This window comes from Colius striatus, chromosome 2 (assembly GCF_028858725.1).
Source record: "Colius striatus isolate bColStr4 chromosome 2, bColStr4.1.hap1, whole genome shotgun sequence".
NCBI lineage: Eukaryota > Metazoa > Chordata > Aves > Coliiformes > Coliidae > Colius > Colius striatus.
Window position 1 is genome coordinate 8,729,861 of NC_084760.1, and position 18,825 is coordinate 8,748,685.

At 43.5% G+C, this 18,825-nt stretch overlaps 1 protein-coding gene across 5 annotated transcripts in view; it reads left to right on the forward strand.

Annotated features, from left to right (window-relative positions):
• The first annotated feature begins 1 nt into the window (after position 1).
• The window catches only part of UBE2J1 (ubiquitin conjugating enzyme E2 J1), a 38,537-nt gene continuing 19,713 nt past the window's right edge, over positions 2-18,825 (forward strand). The window contains exons 1-3 of one of the 5 annotated variants that reach the window (XM_061989396.1): positions 2-827; positions 1,398-1,536; positions 18,287-18,360. In XM_061989396.1, coding sequence (XP_061845380.1) covers positions 18,301-18,360 — 60 coding nt within the window. In that variant the 5' untranslated portion in view covers positions 2-827; positions 1,398-1,536; positions 18,287-18,300. Of the gene's footprint in view, positions 828-1,397; positions 1,537-9,823; positions 10,015-10,404; positions 10,487-18,286; positions 18,361-18,825 lie in introns of those variants that run through there. The other 4 variants (XM_061989397.1, XM_061989394.1, XM_061989393.1 and 1 more) reach the window with 4 other exon arrangements.

An 18,825-nucleotide genomic window follows, 5' to 3' on the forward strand; every position in this document is an offset into this window, starting at 1 on the left:
CAGCAATGTTGTCAGCAGCTCTTGGGAGTGGGAAGAGCTTGACCTGAGTGGGAGGCAGCTTGCCATACACCAGAAACAGTAAGGGAAGCTGTACCTTCCTCAGTCACAACTAATCTTCACCTAACTGAGATAGCCCTGGAGACAGGCATTGAAACAGGATGGCATTTGAAACTTTTCTTGTACCAAGGTCAGGCATAATCCTGCACGTCTGTCAGTGATGTGAGAGCCCCTGGTGTTTGCTGGCTTCTTTTGAACAAGCAGGAGTTTAACCTGGGCTGTGCAAGTCTACATTCAGCTGTAGTTTGAATGCAAACGCAGAGTTCCTGTATGCTATTTATTGACACATCTTGAAGCTCTGGTACTATACTGAATATGGGAGCTGGGAGAGACAACATGAGTGTAGATGCTCTCCGCACAAACATCTGCCACAAGAGAGACCAGTAGCTTCCAAGCCCTTTACTGCTGCCAGATATATGTAACTTATCTTGTTGGAGCAAACTGGCTCTTCTGGCATGAGTGTGTTGAACATAGGTGGAGTTCTTAGAAAAAGGTCCTAGTCAGTAGGTGGAGCTCAGGTCCATGAAGGCTCACTTGGTAAATAACGCAGTTTTAGATGCTCAGGAAGGTGAGAAACATTGAGTGAAGCCAGAAGTGTGGTCCTGGTGCCAGTGTGAAGGATAACAGCAGTAGCCGCAATCAAAGCAGAATGTTTCAAAAATACAGGGAGCTCAAATTCCTTTAGGTGCTGTCACAGCCTGAGCAGCTCTTCTTACCAACCCCTCAGTTAAAGAAGTGCAAAGCTGTCTTCAGAGTTCACCACAGCAATGGTGAGTAAGGGCCACCTTTTGACAGCTCTCCAGTCCACAGGACTTTCATTCCATAATTTCTGGCCACAACTTTGTTTTTCATTTTGTTGAGCCCCGCTATTGAGTGACAATCTCTGTCCTTTTCCCTTCAGTCCTTCAAGTACAGGTGGCTGTGGGGCAAAGAACATCTACCAGGCTGGAGCACACTTTGTTGTTTTTTTGGATTATCTTTAATAAAGTATGTCATCATACTACTTTCTATGGTATGAGTCATAACCAGAGAATGTAGTTTCCATATATTTGACCTGACTTTTATGTAGTCATGCACACCCTTGTATTTTGAAACCAACAGCTTATTTAAGACAATTAGGTTAGTTCTTGTAATCCCCTTCAGAATTTAACATAGGTTATGATGCATAATTTACTGAAGGTGACTTTAGCTAACAGAGAAAATTTCTAATTGGATATTATTAGATGAAGCATAATTCCTGTCAGATTACTTATGTTTCAAATACATTCAATGATAAAATCAAAACACTGTTAAAAATGCGTTAGTTTTACTGTTTAACTTTGATTTTTTTTTCAATGTAGGTGAAAATGTGTTCTGAGTAATGATTTTCACAGATTCACAGAAGCTTCAGGGTTGAAAAGAACCTTGAAAGACCATCTAGTCCAACCCCCCCTGCCAGAACAGGACCACCTAGAGTAGGTCACACAGGAACTCTTCCAGGTGGGTTTTGAATGTCTCCAGTTTCCAATTAGTACTTTAGATTTCCTTGTTCTAGCTGAAGTGATTGAGCACTGAGTCAGGCATGAAATATTGGTTTGTTTTTTTTGAAGAACATCATTATTTCAAATTTTGGGGTTTTTTTAAATGTTATTGGCATCCCTGTCTTAATTTTAAAGGGGTGAAATACCCCATGTGCTACAAGACACAATTCTGACACAGCAATCTTGAGATACCTTTAGCAAGGAGTAATCACTTCCCAAATAGTGCAGTATTTTTAAAATACCTGCTTGGTAAGGCACCGCTTCTATATAGCATCAAAACAGCTTAGATGTAATGGAGGCCATTAATAAAATAGCCATATCTCTTCAAAACACTGGTTTAGAAAATTCAGACACCAGTTTAGTATCCCATAAAGCCAGGAACTGAGTAACTATAAAAGATTGATTCCAACAACTCGTTGTTGAGGAAATCTCTGTAAGTAATTCAATAGGCAGCAGCCCACAGAGCTTAATCATAGAATGGTAGGGTTGGAAGGGACCTTAGAGATCATCTAGTCCAACCCCTCTGCAGAAGCAGGGTCACCTAGATCAGGTCGCATAGGAACATGTCCAGGTGGGTCTCCAAGGAAGGAGCCTCCACAACCCCTCTGGGCAGCCTGTGCCAGGGCTCCCTCACCTCACAGTGACATAGTTTTTTCTGATGTTTAAGTGGAACTTTTTGTGTTCCAGCTTCATCTCATTACCCCTTGTCCTGCTACTAGCTACAGGCACAGGCTGCCCAGAGGGGTTGTGGAGGCTCCTTCCTTGGAGGTCCTCAAGACCCACCTGGACATGTTCCTATGTGACCTGATCTAGGTGACCCTGCTTCTGCAGAGGGGTTGGACTAGATGATCTCTAAAGGTCCCTTCCAACCCCTACCATTCTATGATTCTAAATGCCATTCTGGATTCTCAATTAAGGGCAGTGTTGGTAGAAATTTTAAGTGTAAAGCAGCACAAACACATTCACATTGGCATCAGAAATGGATTTCTGCAGCAAGAAAGCAGCAATGTCCTGTATCCTCTGCATGAGGGGAGCAAACAGTCTATGTGCAAGAGAAACCTCAGTTTGTCAATCAAAAGGAGTATAAGTTGTGATGAGCCTGTTAATTCCTTGAGAGTGCTAGCAGTGGGGAATGTTACAGTCTTAACTCACTTTCTCATCAGCACTGTGAACTTCTGATGAGCTCATGTTTGCATTTAGGTGTTTATGTATAATCAGGTAGGTGTCCACTCTGACAGTACCACAAGTTCATGTTCTTTGTCTTCCAAATTGGGCTTCATCCTTGCTCCTATTTTCCCACATAAAACCCAAGTCACATACCTAGTGCACACTTCCTTTATCAACACTGGCCTAGTCCATCCTTAGCTTTCTGTTATTCCAGAAAAAACAACCATCCAGCAGTCTGGGAGCCAGTAATGCTGGCAGACTCCTTCACACCCGATGCTGTAAGTTCTCTTCAGCAGCTGGGGTTCGTCCAGTGCTCCTGATAAAACTGCCTAATTGAAGGGAGTGATGGATGTCCTAGCAATAAAGGTAAAATCTTTAATAAGCACTCCTGGGGTTTCTAGAAACTCCACTTTGCAGTCTTATCATTCAAGGGACCTGACACCTGTGATACAATTCCTATTTGTTCTGAGGTGAAGTCAGCTACTGACTGAATTCTCCCCTGTTGTTGATGCACATCTACATCAGTTTTGGGGACTACTTTAGTAACAGCCAGAGCCATCAGCCACAGGAAATGCAGTCTGTTTCAATTCCTTTTGCAAAGCAAGATACAGAGAGAACAGGGGTGTGACTTCTGGGAAATCCAGTACAGCCAAATCAAGAGGTCCCAGAGGCCAAGATCTTTGTCTCTAAACCCTGCACTGATAGGTGGAACCGTACTCTGCTTTTCTGCAGTGCCCTTTTCAAAGACTGAGTCATCCTCTGTCGAGCCAAATGGTCTGATCCACAAATTGCTTTTCTTTCAATACTCCCTTCACAGCTGCTTGAACTTCTTCTGACTGCCAGAGTGCCATTCATCATGCTGTCTGGTCTCACATCCCGAGTGCTGAATGTAAGCTGTGCAGCAGAGGCACATGAATCAGCTCTCTCCTACCGTTCCTGTTCCCCTTGCTCAGCACTGTTTCCAGTCCTGTTCCTTCAGCAATTTCATTTCATAGTTCAATTCCACATTTTCTATCTGTAAAGCAGCAGTCAATTCCATCTCCTGCAATTCTTCATAAAGCTCATTATGCAGAAACCTGAGTGTTGGTTTTAAATTTAGTGTTCTTTTGATAGCTTATCAGTGTCTTTCCTGCTTTTCTCAGTGTACCCTCTCCTACAGCAGCTCCTCACTCCCATGAACTGATTGCATCGTTAAAAGTTCCTCACAACAGGAGGAGCTCATTCCTTCTGTGCCTTCTTTATATTGCTGCCATTAAAAGCCCACATAAAATCCAAGCTATAAATCTCTAATTTGTATAGTTATGACAACACCAGACTGCACAATTTCAGCAGTTGTTATTGCTCTTTCAGAGTAGCACAGTTCCTCTGCAGCCTGCATCCCCTGCCAATCTGTACCCCTCATGAGTCACTTTGCTATACACCTGCCACCATCTGCAAAAAAACTCTGCAAGCAGATACACACAATTTAAAAGTGCAAAGTGATACAGGTGGCTATGACTAGCAAGCTACTAGGCTAAACATTAACATGCTTACCTCTTCTTGACTCATCAGGTGAAGAAGACTCCTTCACTGGCCAGTGTCACCAAACTGCCATTTTCTGACTCAGCTTTTCCCTTCCAGCATTTTATACCTTTTCACATTGGTGTTTTACTTCTGGACTTTATCCCAACAACCCTACATGCCTCTTATTCTGCCTTATCTTGCCATGCTCAGTAGCCCTTTGTCATGGCATAGCAATACCTTGGGAGTGCTGAGCTAAGGCTATGGGGCTGGGTCCATCCTGGGCAGGGCCGTGGAGCCCAAGCAGCTGAACCTGCAGAGCTAGCAGGCAGTGCAGTTGGGGTTAATGTGGCCAGCAGGGCCACTCTCTGGGCTCTTGACTTGTATGATTTAGGGTTTAGTCCAGTTGCCCATGAGGGTCCCTTGTGGCACTGAAGGTACTGTAGGCACTCCTCCTGGCCTTCAGCTACTGCTTTGTTCAGAACGGTGCCAGTATCTCATATCATATCATATCATATCATATCATATCATATCATATCATATCTTTCTGCTCCATATGGACATCTGGCATACCTTAGGATACCTAATATGGGAACAGTTGCTTATGTGTATGCAATCAAATCAAGCCCTAGATTTGCGACCTGATCTAGATGAACCTGCTTCTGCAGGGGGGTTGGACTAGATTATCTCTAAAGGTCCCTTCCAACCCCTACCATTCTATGATTTCCACTATCTGAGAAACTCCTAGGTGTCCCAGATGTCTACAGGAGGCTGGTAGAGATGACTTAATTCAATATTGGTTAATGACATAGTAAGTTGTAATCATCGTTACACCAATTGTAAAACACTTTTTGAGCAGCTTTAAATTAAGAGCCTGTTCATACCCATTGCTGAGTCAGTAGGAGCTGTGTGCAAGCAGGTATATGCAAGTTCACATTAGAGTCATGAGTAACATTTCTGGAATGGATGGGGTGGAAAGACTTTTTGATGGCAGTCCAACAGACATAATCCTGACACTTTCTCTCTGGCTGCCGTGTAGTTGTGAAGACAGAGTCTCTCTTCCCAGAAGGAAGCTTACAGGAGTAAGTTCAAGTGAAGGGGTATGGGGAGCAACTCACATATGGAAAAAGTGACACAAAATATGGGACCTGCAGCTCTGAAGAGGGAGGATCATGTAAAACTGACTGCATGAGTCAAAGGCTAGGCCTGGTATTTTCTCCCTAAATAGTGACACAGGAACAAAATTCATTAGAGTAGTTCACAACTACTCTCCATCTCTCTCTGTCTCTCTCCAATTTGTACAGTAAATACACACCAGTGAAAATTTCTGGCGTTATCTGTAGTCGCTAAAGATTGGGGAAATACAGAGTTACAGAGTCACTGGAATAGCAGCTTCAGCTTTGACTTGTGACTTTGCAGGTTTCCTCTGAACCAGAAACCATCTGAACTATTACAATGATGCTGCCAGATGGGAGTGAGTCAAGTCACTGCCATGACTCTTCCTATTTTTCAAGGGTTAAAAAAAAGGGTGAAAAATATGTACTTTTATTCTCTCTTCACATAGTGTGCACTGCTGCAAGATGTTCCATAAGCTCTGCACTGATGGTCCTGATCAGGCACTCGCTTGCTTGAGTGGTTACAGCAATCTGGTAACTTCTTCTCTCATTTACTTCCTTGCATTTCTGAAATAATGCTAATTAAGAGCCAGCTGGCAAAGCCACCCATTTTGTGAGATGGTTCTTTAGAACTACACTTGAAGACAAGCCAGTAATGGCTTTCCTGAGAAGCACCAATGCATCTGTGCAATTGCTATGGGGCATTGGTTACACAACAATCTGCTTGTTTTCATTGGTGAGGAGGAAGTGCACTTGTTGAATCCAGATTTACCAGGTCTGCTTTCACATGAAGGATTTTAAAAGCTGAGACTGTATTAGTCACCAATGAGCACAATAATTCTCTCTCTTCCAAATGAGTCATAACTGTTCCCACTGATAATGTAGGCATACTAGTATTAGATTCCTTACTTCCATTAGAGTTTAATTCTGCAGCCAACTGTCTGTAGTGAAAAGGCAGTATTATAAATGAAGTAAACCACTCTATGTTTTGTGAATTGGTGAAAGCAGGGTGTGAATGCTTTGTACAAAGAACTATTGTCTTTTCATAAGCTTTTGTGAACTCAGACCTCCTCTAGAAGAAATGATTTGTAGCTGAGACAGCCTAAAAAGCCTACAAACCCCACTCTGAACTGGCTTCAGGTAATCACTTAACATTTAGTTCATTTCCACACTGTTGAAATGTGCATTTCCTCACAAAATTATTTGACTTTCACAGGGAAATAAATAATAGTTCAGTGTCACAGTACCAAGCTTAACTCCCAGGGATCTGCAAGAATATATGCTGATGCATCAGACCCAAGTACATAAACTGAACCCCTGTGTCACAGAGGTGGTCTGCCTCCAAGAGAAAAATGAGGTTTCATGAATAATTCTCTCTTGGAGGCTTCTTAGTGTCCACCTTCCAGAACTCCACATGCCAAACTCCAATTCCCATTCCTGCCTGTCAAGCTCCACTCTTGGACCTTTAAGGACAGTTCATCAAGAGTCATACTGTTAAAAATAAGAGGTTCTATCAACTGAAATATTTAAACTGAGGGGAAATGCATGATACATTTCTATCAGCTATAGAGAACTATGTGTATCAGATGCAGCTATACATAAATATGAAAACCACAGAATCTTAAGGTTTGCAAGGGATCTCAAAAGCTCATCCAGTCCAACTCCCCTGCCAGAGCAGAACCACCTAGAGTAGGTCACACAGGAACTTGTCCTGGTGAGGTTTGAATGTCTCCAGAGGAGACTCCACAACTCATCTGGGCAGCCCCTTCCAGTGCTCCCTCACTTGAACAGGGAAGAAGTTTTTCCTTGTGTTTCTTTGGAACCTCTTATGTTCCTACTCTGGGTGGTCCTGCTCTGGCAGGGGGGTTGCAATGGATGATCTTTTGAGTTCCCTTCCAACCCTTAAGATTCTGTGATTTTGTTCTGTGGTTTTTCTGCAAGGATTCGGTATGGTAGTAAATAACTTCCTTGCAGTAATGTTCAGCCAAAGTTTCAGTTTCTATGTGCTTCAGCTGAACATGTTTATTTTTTCACCAAGTTAGATCATATGACAGGATACACGAGCTACACAAGTGCTGCCAACATGTAGGATTTGACTGCAATTTTGCTACTATGTTGGGTGTTTGGTTTTAAAAAACCCACCTTCTAGCACAAAATGGCTTCTCTGTGCAAAAGTCTAAACAAAAGGCAGACAAAAACAAATGCAAAAGGCATTTTTGTCCAGAAGCAGGAAGTAGAGAGAGGCAGCTGTTCTGGATTGACAACACTGGCTGTGCCAGAACTCTGCAGGGCCTGCTCCTCCTCTGCTCCAAGGAGCTGCTGACGTATGGGGCTGGGGATTAATCCCCTGATTTCTACCTGTACCCTGACTACTTCACAAGAACTGTCAGTTTCACCTGGCAGCATTCACCTCCTGCAGCGCTGTCTTATAATAGGTCTGAAAATGAAAGTGGTCTTGTACTGCTAGTGCTTGTGTCACATCGCCAGGCAACAGTGGAGCTTACTTCAGTGGGGAAAATGTGTACATCTGATGGGTGCATTTCTGTTACTTTATTCATCTTATCTTCAACAGTACTTAGCTGCCATGTGGTTCCAGTGACTGCCTATTTCTTTATTAGCTAAAAGCTCAAGTTTATGTTAACTGCAGGTGCATCCTCCCTGAACTATATAAAATGACACCGTGAGTGTGACCACGGTCAAAGGCCAGAGCCCAGGAGGGAAAGCTGAACTCCACATTACTCTTAACTAGTTCATAACAGCTACCTCTTCTCGATTCATGCCATTATTCACATTATAATGCCATTTAAAAATTACCTTGTATCAAAGTACATATCCAATTTGGAAATTCAGATCTCCTAATGCAAAATACTGCTTTCCTACTTTGGGGATGGGTGAGATGTAGTCACAGATGGCCCTTCTCCTGCTGCACAGCAACATGGCTCCACAGCAAATGAGGAAAGTCCAGAAGAGTTGTGGAGTCTCCTTCTCTGGGGACATTCCAAACCCACCTGGATGAGTTCCTGTGTGACCTACTCTAGGTGGTCCTGCTCTGATAGTGGGGCTGGACTAGAGGATCTTTCTAGGTCCCTTCCAACCCTTAAGATCCCATGATTCTGTGACATACTTGCTGAGACTGACAAAAATACTTTGTAAGCATGCTACCCAGTGCCTGGGGCTCACCATCTTGAGCAGTCAGATCAGCCATTGTTATCCAGAAATGCTGAGGCGTCATCAAGAGATGTCAGCCATTAAATGTACCCTGAGGTGCTTTTAGTTTAACAGGGAACCCCAAGGTCTGAGACCATCCCTTTTCTTCTGCTATATATGTTATGCTTTACATGATTTGTAGCGTTTTGTCTTGTAAAAAGGAAGATCACGTTGCCCCTCTGAAAATTCAGCTGCTTGTAAAAGTGGAGTACATTTGCTTTGTTTATTCCTGTTACCAGAACATGGCTGTGCAGCAGAACAGGAAAGGGAAGAGTAACGCCTTGTTTTGCAATTCTGAGAACATGAGGATGTGAAAAAAATATAACCTACTCCAGTGTCTTTGTTTACAACTGTTTTCTGTTGTTGTTCAAGGACAGAAGAACAGAGAACTAAGATGTGAAAACATGAAACAAAAATGATTAGGAGGCATAGAAAAGTAAGGCAGACAAAATTAAGGCAAATTCATGACTAGAGAGAAGAGTTTCAAGCTTATGCTGTTGAAGACAAGCACATAAAAGCTCTGACATATTTCTTATATATAGCTGGTATTGAAGGGAGACTGGGAGTGCTGTCATTATGATCAATGTATATATTTCCTTAGCTATAAATTCTTCAGAGTGCTATACAGAGCACTCTGGCTGTAGCCAGGTGGCAAACAAATGAAACTGTAGATGAAAAGAAATATCCCTCTGGCATTGTGACATGGAAAAGGTCATCTACCCATTATATCAAGCATTTGCTGGTAATTCTTGCCTGAATCATTGGCATAGGACACTATTTCAGTCTTTCATGATCCCGAAAAGCAACAAACAAGGTGCTATGAGGTCTTATAGTATGGTTAAATCTTTTGGGCAGGGCTGTCAGTGTCTTGGAAGCCCTGTATTGTAAATCAATCTTCTTTCTAACCAATCTAGTCATACTACGAGATCCTGCAGCACCTCACTCCCTGACCTCAGCCGTGGAAATGCCCTCTGCGTCCCCTGAAAGCAGAGAAGAGACGGGGGTCCGCGGGGCCATCGCTGCTGGAAGCTGGCTGCTTCTTCCGCGCTACGACACAGAGCGGCGGCCAGCGTGTCAGTTTTCATTTGCGCGACACAACCCTAGGAGCCATAGCCACCACTCCCCGCAGCGTGCCTCGGCTGCTCCATCCTGCCCCGGCTGGGCGGGCTGCTCCAAGGCCCGGCGGGCGCCGGCCGGGGGCGGGAGCAGCGAGCTCCGGGGGCGGTGCCGGCGCGGCAGGTGCCTCCCTCCGCGGGCACGGCGGGGCCGGCGCCGCTGCCACGTCAGGGGAGTTTTCGAGGCGAGGCGGGCTGGGCCGGGCCTGGCCTGGGCCTGGCCTTTCTCCTCCTCCGCCCCCTGCCCCGGCCCGCGCTACCGGAGACGCTGCGGAGGGAGTGTAGCAGCGGTACCCGCTGTCATGGAGGCCCGCTACAACCTCAAGAGCCCGGGTAGGCAGCGCGGCGAGCGCCGGGGAGCGGGCGCCGGGCTCGCCTGCAGGCCACGGCCGGGCGGGGGTACGCGGTCGTGTATCGCCGGCTGCCCGGGCCGCTGCCTTTCGCGGCGCTCGGGTGTGCCCGCCCCGGGGCTGCCGCGGTGGTCGGAGGGCTCGGGGGCTGCTGCCGGGGCGCGGCGGCGGGACAGGTGCCGCGGCCGGGCCGAGGCGGCGGCGGGGAGGAGGGATGGGGTCCAGGGCAGTGGCGGAGGGGCAGTGCGGCGGCGAAGTGGCGGCCTTCGGGCGGCGGCCAGCTGGGCGGCTTCTCCTGTGTGCGATGGCGTTGAAAACTCCCTCGGAGCTGTAATTCCGTTGAAAACACGCAGGGTACGTGGGGCTGTGTGTTCTGCTGGATCGTGGAAGCCCACCCTTGAACTTTATGTCCGATGGCTGTGCGCTGTCCCTCTGGGTATCGCCCTCCCAAGTAGGTGCGTGTGAGGGGTCAGATTGTCAGCGACAGCTTAGTCGATGTGGCATTGAGTTTGTTTTACAGAAGCATTGCTGTGCCTGCTGTGTTTACATGCATATGTGTGTGTGTTTGCTCATGGAATTCCACGTTAAAATTCATTCCTTATAGCTCTTATACTTTCTTTTGAATCACTGAAGCAAGAGAAGTGCCTCAAGACATGTGTGAGATGTCTTGAGAGACAGCACTGGAAGGGAAGGTTTTGCTTCATAGGAAGGGAAACTGAGGACAGGTAGGGGCCCTCCTGTACAGCTGCATGGGAGCAGTGGCCCCTCACCAGCTGCGCTGAGCTTCGCACTGCTGAAGCAGAACCCCTTCCACACCTTGTAAGAACTAGTTGAGTTTGTGTGTTGGTCACTGTCCTGCCCCTGCTTTCCTCTAATCTGGTTTGGGGAAGTAGGTTATTATCAGCTTCATGATGTTCTGATGACTGGTGGCTTTATTTTTTAATGAGACTTCCTCATTATCAGCATGAGAGATGGGGAGAGCTGTAACATTCTGGTGGCCTGTCCCTTACAAAGGTAAATGACAGGCTTGTTTACAAAACATACCTCATGTGGATGACATGTCCATTGCTAAATTGGGTCCTTCACCCTCACACCCAAGTTGCATAACTGAAAGATCAGAAGAATTACAAAGTAAACAATGTGCTCTTTATAGTTTAAAATATTAAGAAGGAAAACTTGTTTTCCTTCTTTTTTTAGGGAGATGTGATGGATATATCGACTGTGTCAATTTTCAAGGCCACACAAACGTGGTCACTAGTTATGGTTTGCCACGTCATTGGAAACAGTGGTGGTGTGCTGTATGACGTGCTCCTTCCTGAGATGTAGGTGGAGAGGGCAAATAGCTGTGGTTTAATTTAGCAATGTTCATCCCCTCTGTTGTTACTAGTCCCTTTTGTTTTCAAGACAAAACTCTGTTTACTTCAGTCGACTTTCAGCACCTGCACTGTTTCACAGCAAACTAAGCCTTACTTGGCAAGATTCAGACAGTAGGTCAATAATGCTTCCTGAAATTTAACTTACTCTCTAGCATATTAATTCATTAAATTATTTCTTTCCATATAGATGCTAAAAGTCCATACATTCTTTAAATCACTGCAATTTGATTATAAATGAGATATTTCCTCAGTCAATCTGTGTTAAATCTTTCACTTAAAAAAGATGGTCATTACAGATTAGATAAATAAGGAAAAAAGATTTAAAATCAATATTGTTTCTTCAGCAGTGGTTCCTTATTAAAACAAGTTGATTGTAGTTTTGTATAGCCATTGCATTTAGTCTGGCACTTTTCTTATTAACCAGGTAGAGATGCATATGCAATTACTTGTTGTTTTATGTGTGTTTTACAAATTCCTGTCTTGTTACTGTTACATGTACAGTTTAATGATGATGTCTTATACTAGCCATTCAGTTGAAGGCTTAAGATGGAAATGTAGAGTGCTCTGATATTAAGGTGGGTTTAATGGCTGTAAATGCATAAAAATGCATAAACCCAAATTCACCGTGTTTCCTTTCTCAAATGCTTGTGTCAGCTGTGGGCTGAAGGGATAATTTTGGTAACTGAGCCCTCTAAGGCTTTATAAGTAGTAGCTCTCCTCGTGTCTGTTGTTGTTCTTGTTCTAACTGGAAAACTAAGCTGCAAACATTTAGGTCCTGCTCTAGGATTTTGGAATGTGTTGCCTTGAGACACAGTAAAGAAAACTATTGTTTTGTACCTGCATAAGAGGCAGCTCCTGTTGAAATCTGCTTTTGGACTTGAGCAAACTGTGGTTGCAGATGGTGGCTTCTGTCTGCTCAGTAGTTTTGAAGAGAACAAGTAGCGTGTACAGATTTTGTATAAGGTATTTTAATGATTATGGTAGGCTTTGCCCAAAATATTGTAGATGAAAACACATTTTAAATAGGAAAAGTTTCTTAAAAGAACCCTTTGCTTTTATTAATCTTCCTTTTAAGCCACGTTGTGCTGTAGAGCCATGACCTGAGCAGAGGTTCATTTGTGGTTATACATGGCTACGTGGATCCCTCTTCTGTGAGTAGGTATGCTAGACCAGATTGATGAATGAGGATCAGTTAAGCTCTCTAGTGCTTTTTCTGGTATGCTTTCATATAGACCACATAATTGCTACACAGCTTTGTCCTGCTGCTAATTGTTGCTAGTCAATAGTTCATCTCAACACATCTGAAAGACAGTACCTCTCCAGAACATGAAACAAACTGCCTCTGTCAATGAGAGGCAGTGCAGCTGGTGTTGTGGCAGCTCTTGGTTTGCAGTAGGTACTGGTCATGACTGCTGCAGGCATGGGCTTGGTGAGGGTGATGTGCTAAGCTGCTGCTGGCTCCTGTCAGTTAATGAGGGGGCATTCACCAGAAGTTGTCTCCTTATACCAGCTGTGAATGTGATTTTTATTTTTATTTCTTCCCCAAAAGTTTGTTCCCAAGTGACCTGATCTAGGCCGATCTGCTTGAGCAGGGAGGTTGGACTGGATGGTCTTTAGGGATCCCTTCCAACCCCTCCCATTCTGTGATTCTGTCAAAAGACCATTAATTTTGGAAGGGCAAAGATTTCACACTCCCTACCTCAGACTTCTTTGTATTGCCTCAATAAGGCAAAGCCTTTTAAGCTGTTGCTTCATATTTTTATGTCTATTTTTGGCACTTATAAAAGGACAAGCTATTTTCTGTCTTAGGATTTCAAAATGGATTAGTCAATGTATATCAGCCTGCTACCATATGGCTGATAAACCTCTCCCATCAATACTAAAGCTCAGCTGACTAAAGCACAGATTTCATCCTCTTCATGCTTCTGGAACATCCCTATTTTCTGAAATTTATAAGACAGCTACTTGGAATAATCTCTTTACTTTTTTTTGCCTAAGGACTTTGACCCTTAGCCTGCTGAGAGATCAGACACCGGATCTTTTAGTCACTGTTGTTGTGGTGACAACCTCCCTCCTGCATGTGGGACGTTGCACCTCTTCTGAGCGAGTATTAGCACGGACGCACTTGAAGAATTGTGAACAGATACTTACAGTGACTCAAGTTATGCCAAGGGAGGTTTAGATTGGATATTAGGAAGAACTTTTTCGCTGAGAGGGTTGTTAAGCATTGGAATAGGCTGCCCAGGGAGGTGGTCGAGTCACCATCCCTCGAGATATTGGTGCTGAGGGATATGGTTTAGTTTAAGGATGGGCCTGGCAGTGTGAGGTTAGTAGGTAGACTTGATGATCTTGAAGGTCTCTTCCGACTGTAATGATTCTGTCACATAGAGCCCACAAGCAACAGCACTTTCTTATTTTGTTTTGGGTGGAGTTTTTGTTTTCAGCAGACACTCTCATCTGGAATTTGACTTAAGGCACTGGGGGAGGAGGAAGAGCACATTGAGGGAGGCATGGCGTATGTGTCCTGCACTCTGCACTTGCCGCTCAGGGATGGCGCTTTTAGATCTTGGATGCATCCATAACACGCTGAGATTGTGATTCTCTTAGCTGTCATCTTCAATATACTGTCTGCTTTTCCTACAAACTATACTTCTGTCTCTGCTGTGTACTTTGTGTGACAAGTATTCCATGTCAGCAAGCATGCATCAGTTCTTTATTAATAAAGAACAGCCAGTAGGTGCTGTGCTGCTTAGTACCTTCCATGTATGAAATAATGATGGAATTCTAAAAAAACAACCATTTGAATCGATGTTAAAAATTGATTAAAGCTGAAGACATTGTTTGGTCTCAGTGTGTTCAGTAAGCACCTTACATTTGCTAAGTTTTATCTCCCTTATTCTCCTCTGAACAGTTGTTTTGAATTGATAACCAAAGAGAGAGCCCCGTGCTTCCTGCTGCTCAGGGGGAAAAGAGGACTAGAAGTCTGTTGTTTCTAAGGGTGAGAGCAAAGAGAGAATAGAGTAATTAAAAATATCCCTTTTTTTTTGTTGTAACAGTTGTCAGTACTTTGTGTGAGTACAGGAGGCCTGTGGGTCTTGCTAAGGGATATGCATGAGATCCTGAAGATATAAAGCAGCTGGCCCTGTCCCTTGGCAAGTGGTACTTCCATTTGTTTTTGTAGCAGAAATCAAAGCAACTGTCAAACTGAATTTAAAAATAAAAGCAATTTTGCTTTTATGGCTGCCTCAGACAGTTGTCAGAGTACTTCAATCGTGCATTTCAGTTTTGTAAGAGCAACTGTTTTGTCTCCTTACTTGTGAGCAGCATAAAATGGGAACAGTTCACTGAAGCAGTGAATGATGAGCAACTTCATTGTTTCCGTTTGCTTTTATTTAAACAGAGACGTGTTCTTTGTCTAGTATGAAGAAAGGTTGCTGCAGATAATGATTCACAGGTTTCACAGAATGGTAGGGACCTCAAAAGATGATCTAGTCCAGCCCAACTGCCAGAGCAGGACCACCTAGAGTAGGTCACACAGGAACTCATCCAGGTGGGTTTTGAATGATCATATGGGAGTTGAACTAGATGATGTTTGGTGTATCAAAACTACCTAAGATTTTGGCAGAGATGACTTTAAAATGGCAATGCTGTTCACCCAAGATTGAAGCTTTACCTCTTCCTCATTTGCCCGTTCTAGCACTGGCAGGTTTAGGTTTGATAAGGTGATCACTGGCAGTATGGGGAGGATTGTCAACATTGCAAACTCAGAAGGATTCAGAAAGATAGGTGCAAAATAAGGAATGCAGAAGTGGTGAAGAGCATTAGTAATTTGGAGCTTCCCAGGTGCTTTGGGCTGCTGCAGGAACTGGTGGTAACACTTTGAAGTCACTCTGTGGTTACGCTGGCCATGGGTCAGGCACGCTTGGCTCAGTGGTTGGATATTGAGCAGAGAGGGGAAAACCAAAGCCATCTGGATTTAAAGAGAGTCTCCCAAAATGTCATCCATGACACAACGCATCATATAATTGAAGGACCTTGATGTTTGTCTCAAACTGATTGTGCAGTTTCCATTTTAAAAGGTTTTTTCCAATATTACTGTCTAACATGTAGATAGTAGCATCATCAATAGACAAACAGTAGCAGAGGTGATTTGTATTTTACTAATAGTGTAAGTGGGATGAGTAGTTGAGAAATGTTTTATGGGTTTTACTTATTTATGGGAAAACTGGATTAGATAAGTAATTGCATCCTTACTTATACTGTCTTGGACAGCAGAACTGTGGGAAGAAAATGTTTTTTGTTATATTTCTCCTGAGTAGGCCTCTAAATCTTACTTAAAATGAAGAAGAAAAAAATAATAGCAAGCATTAAAGTAAAAGGCATTTGCTGAAGCAGTAAAAGCTGTCAGGTTTATTCCTGTTTTTCCAGATGAGATAAGTCAACTTGAAAGATTAGATCTCTAGATTTATGTCAGCTGGTTCGGGTTTCTTTATTTGTTTATTACATACTTACTTTTTCGAACAGAAGAACTAAAAATTGGTACAATGAAATAGCTGCTGTCCATTTGAGGAAGGTTTTGTCACATAGAACCTGGATCCCTTAAGTATGAATTTGTTTCACTGGTGATCCTGCAGTCATCTTTGTGTGCACAAAGTGCTGTTTCTTGTGTGATGAAGTACTGGGGACTGAGTCTTGCTGAATTGGGACATTACCCTTTCCATACTTCCTAATATGGGTTTGATTATGTTGTCACCTACGTCATCTCTTCCCTTCTCTGAGCCACAGAATCACAAAATGTCAAGAATTGGAAGGGACCTCAAAAGATTATCTAATCCAACCTCCCTGCAGGACCATGTAGGTTGTAAGTCACACAAGAACTTGTCCAGGTGGATTTGAATGTCTCCAGAGAAGGAGACTCCACAACCCATCTGAGCAGCCCCTTCCAGTGCTCCCTCACCTCAACAGGGAAGAAGTCTTTCCTTGTATTCCTTTGGAATCTCTTCTGTTCCAGCTTGTACCCATTGCCCCTTGTCCTATCATTGGCCATCACTGAGAACAGCCTGGCTCCATCCTCCTGACACACACCCTTTATGTGAACATGAATGAGGTCACCCCTCAGTCTCCTCCAAGCTAAAGAGCCCCAGCTCCCTCAGCCTTTCATCAGAAGGGAGATGCTCCACTCCATGCATCATCTTTGTGGCCCTGTGTTGAACTCTTTCCAGCAACTCCCTGTCCTTGAACTGAGGGGCCCAGAACTGGACACAATATTCTAGATGCAGTCTCACAAGGGCGTCTTTCTCCAGACTAAACCACCCCAACCCTCTAAGCCTTTTTTCATTTATCTATGCTTCTTTTTCTCAGCCTTTCTTCATAAACAAATGCTTCTTTGTCTTAAGATACACTAAGTTACTTGATACCAAAAACTTGTTTTCTGATGCAGGCAGGTTTTTTATTATTCCTTGCTAATGAGCTAGTGAACTTCAATACAGATGGAAGAGACAAAGTTTTTTGGTGGAGTCCAAATGCTGTTGCCTGTGTGATGTGACATTGTGAGCTTTGCAGAGTGTTTCGTTGACACCTTCCCCTGGCACCAGGAGGATTGGGACAACTGACAGGAGCAAATTTCTGCACAGTCTGTCTGCTGTTTGGATTATATGAAGTTAAATTCTCAAACTTTGAGCTGTTGTTTATAGCTGTCAGAAAGCGCAAGAAGGAAAAGAGCTTTTCACAGTAGATTGAGACGAAAATTCCTTTGCAGGAAGGTTAGAGTAGCTTCCCTCACAGCATCGTGGAATTGTGTAGAGCTCTGGACTCCGAGCATGCTGCACAGCCTACAGTCAGATGGTGATACCAGGCTTTGTAATTTGAGGAAGGTAATTTGAGCAGTGTTTCTCCTTCTTTGTTGTTAGATAATTACAGGTGTGGGACGGACATCCAAACTTTGAACTCAATGTGTAGGATGGATTATGGAATCCTGTTCCTATGTGGTTGCTTAAAGAATTAACATATTTGCACTTTTTCCAGTAAGTAGGATGGAGTAATGACTTTCTACCTAACTTTATTCATGAGGCATGATCCTTGAATTTCTTGTCTGTAGTTCTTATGGTTAGTCTGCTCTTCAGTTTGGTCAAGTTATTAGTCACTAATGCATGATGCTAGTGAGAGCACCTGGCAGGACAAATGATGTAACAAAACTTACTAAAGGGAAAGGAAAGAGAAGATGCAGTAAATACAGATGATGCTGGTGATTCTCAAGTGGAAGACTGGAGAGGCTAACTAATGACTGTTCTGAATTTAGTAGGTTCAAATAACAGAGGCCCTGGGTAAATGTTTCTGTCTGGGCACATGCATTTTGCAGTCTAGCATAAAACTTCATCTTCTTGTACTACCAGCATGTCATTTCTTCTCAAAGCTTACTGTGACCTCTTTTGGGAGTAGTCATGTAGAAGTCACAGGAGGTGACAGGATAAAGCTTTTCAGCGGTTGTTTAAAAGATGCACATGATAAATGATTGGGGTTATTAGTCTTACACATCTTGTGTTTAAAGTCTGAAACTCTGATAAGGACACCTATGGTTTTCCTCATGTCTTGGATGCAATTAATAATGTCAAACAACTTCTAGTGTCAGTTTCAGTTTGAGAAACTCTGTGACCACGCAACAAACATATTTTTCATAACTTTGTACTTGTATAACTGGTGAGATTTATCCAGTGGGAGTAATTTACATTGTTACTTGGATTATTAACTCCAGTGAAGAAGCTGGGGTGTGCTAAAACAGATTAGTTAGTTGAGGGGAGCTCTTTAAGAAGTGTTTCTATATTTCTGTATGCAATGCATATTAATTTTTGGGTTTTATTTCCATATCTTGCATTTTTTCAGCTGTCAAACGTTTGATGAAAGAGGCTGCAGAACTGAAGGATCCTACAGATCACTATCATGCACAGCCTTTGGAGGTTTGCTTCTCTATATGTTTGCAAGAGCTTGTAATTAGACTGTGTTATAAAATTGTACCCTTAAGTTATCTGTATGCACACATAATTACAATGTATATATTTAGATACTAGTATATCTGTCAAGATTGATTCATTTCTTTTTTTGCATATGATGGAAATCATAGAATCATAGAATGGTAGGGGTTGGAAGGGACCTTTAGAGATCATCTAGTCCAACCTCCCTGCAGAAGCAGGTTCACCTAAATCAGGTCACATAGGAACATGTCCAGGTGGGTCTTGAAGGCCTCCAAGGAAGGAGACTCCACACCCTCCCTGGGCAGCCTGTGCCAGGGCTCCCTCACCCTCACAGTGAAATAGTTTTTTCTTATGTTTAAGTGGAACTTTTTGTGTTCCAGCTTCATCCCATTACCCCTTGTCCTGTTGCTAGCTACTATAGAAAAAAGGGATGTGCCAACCTCCTGACAC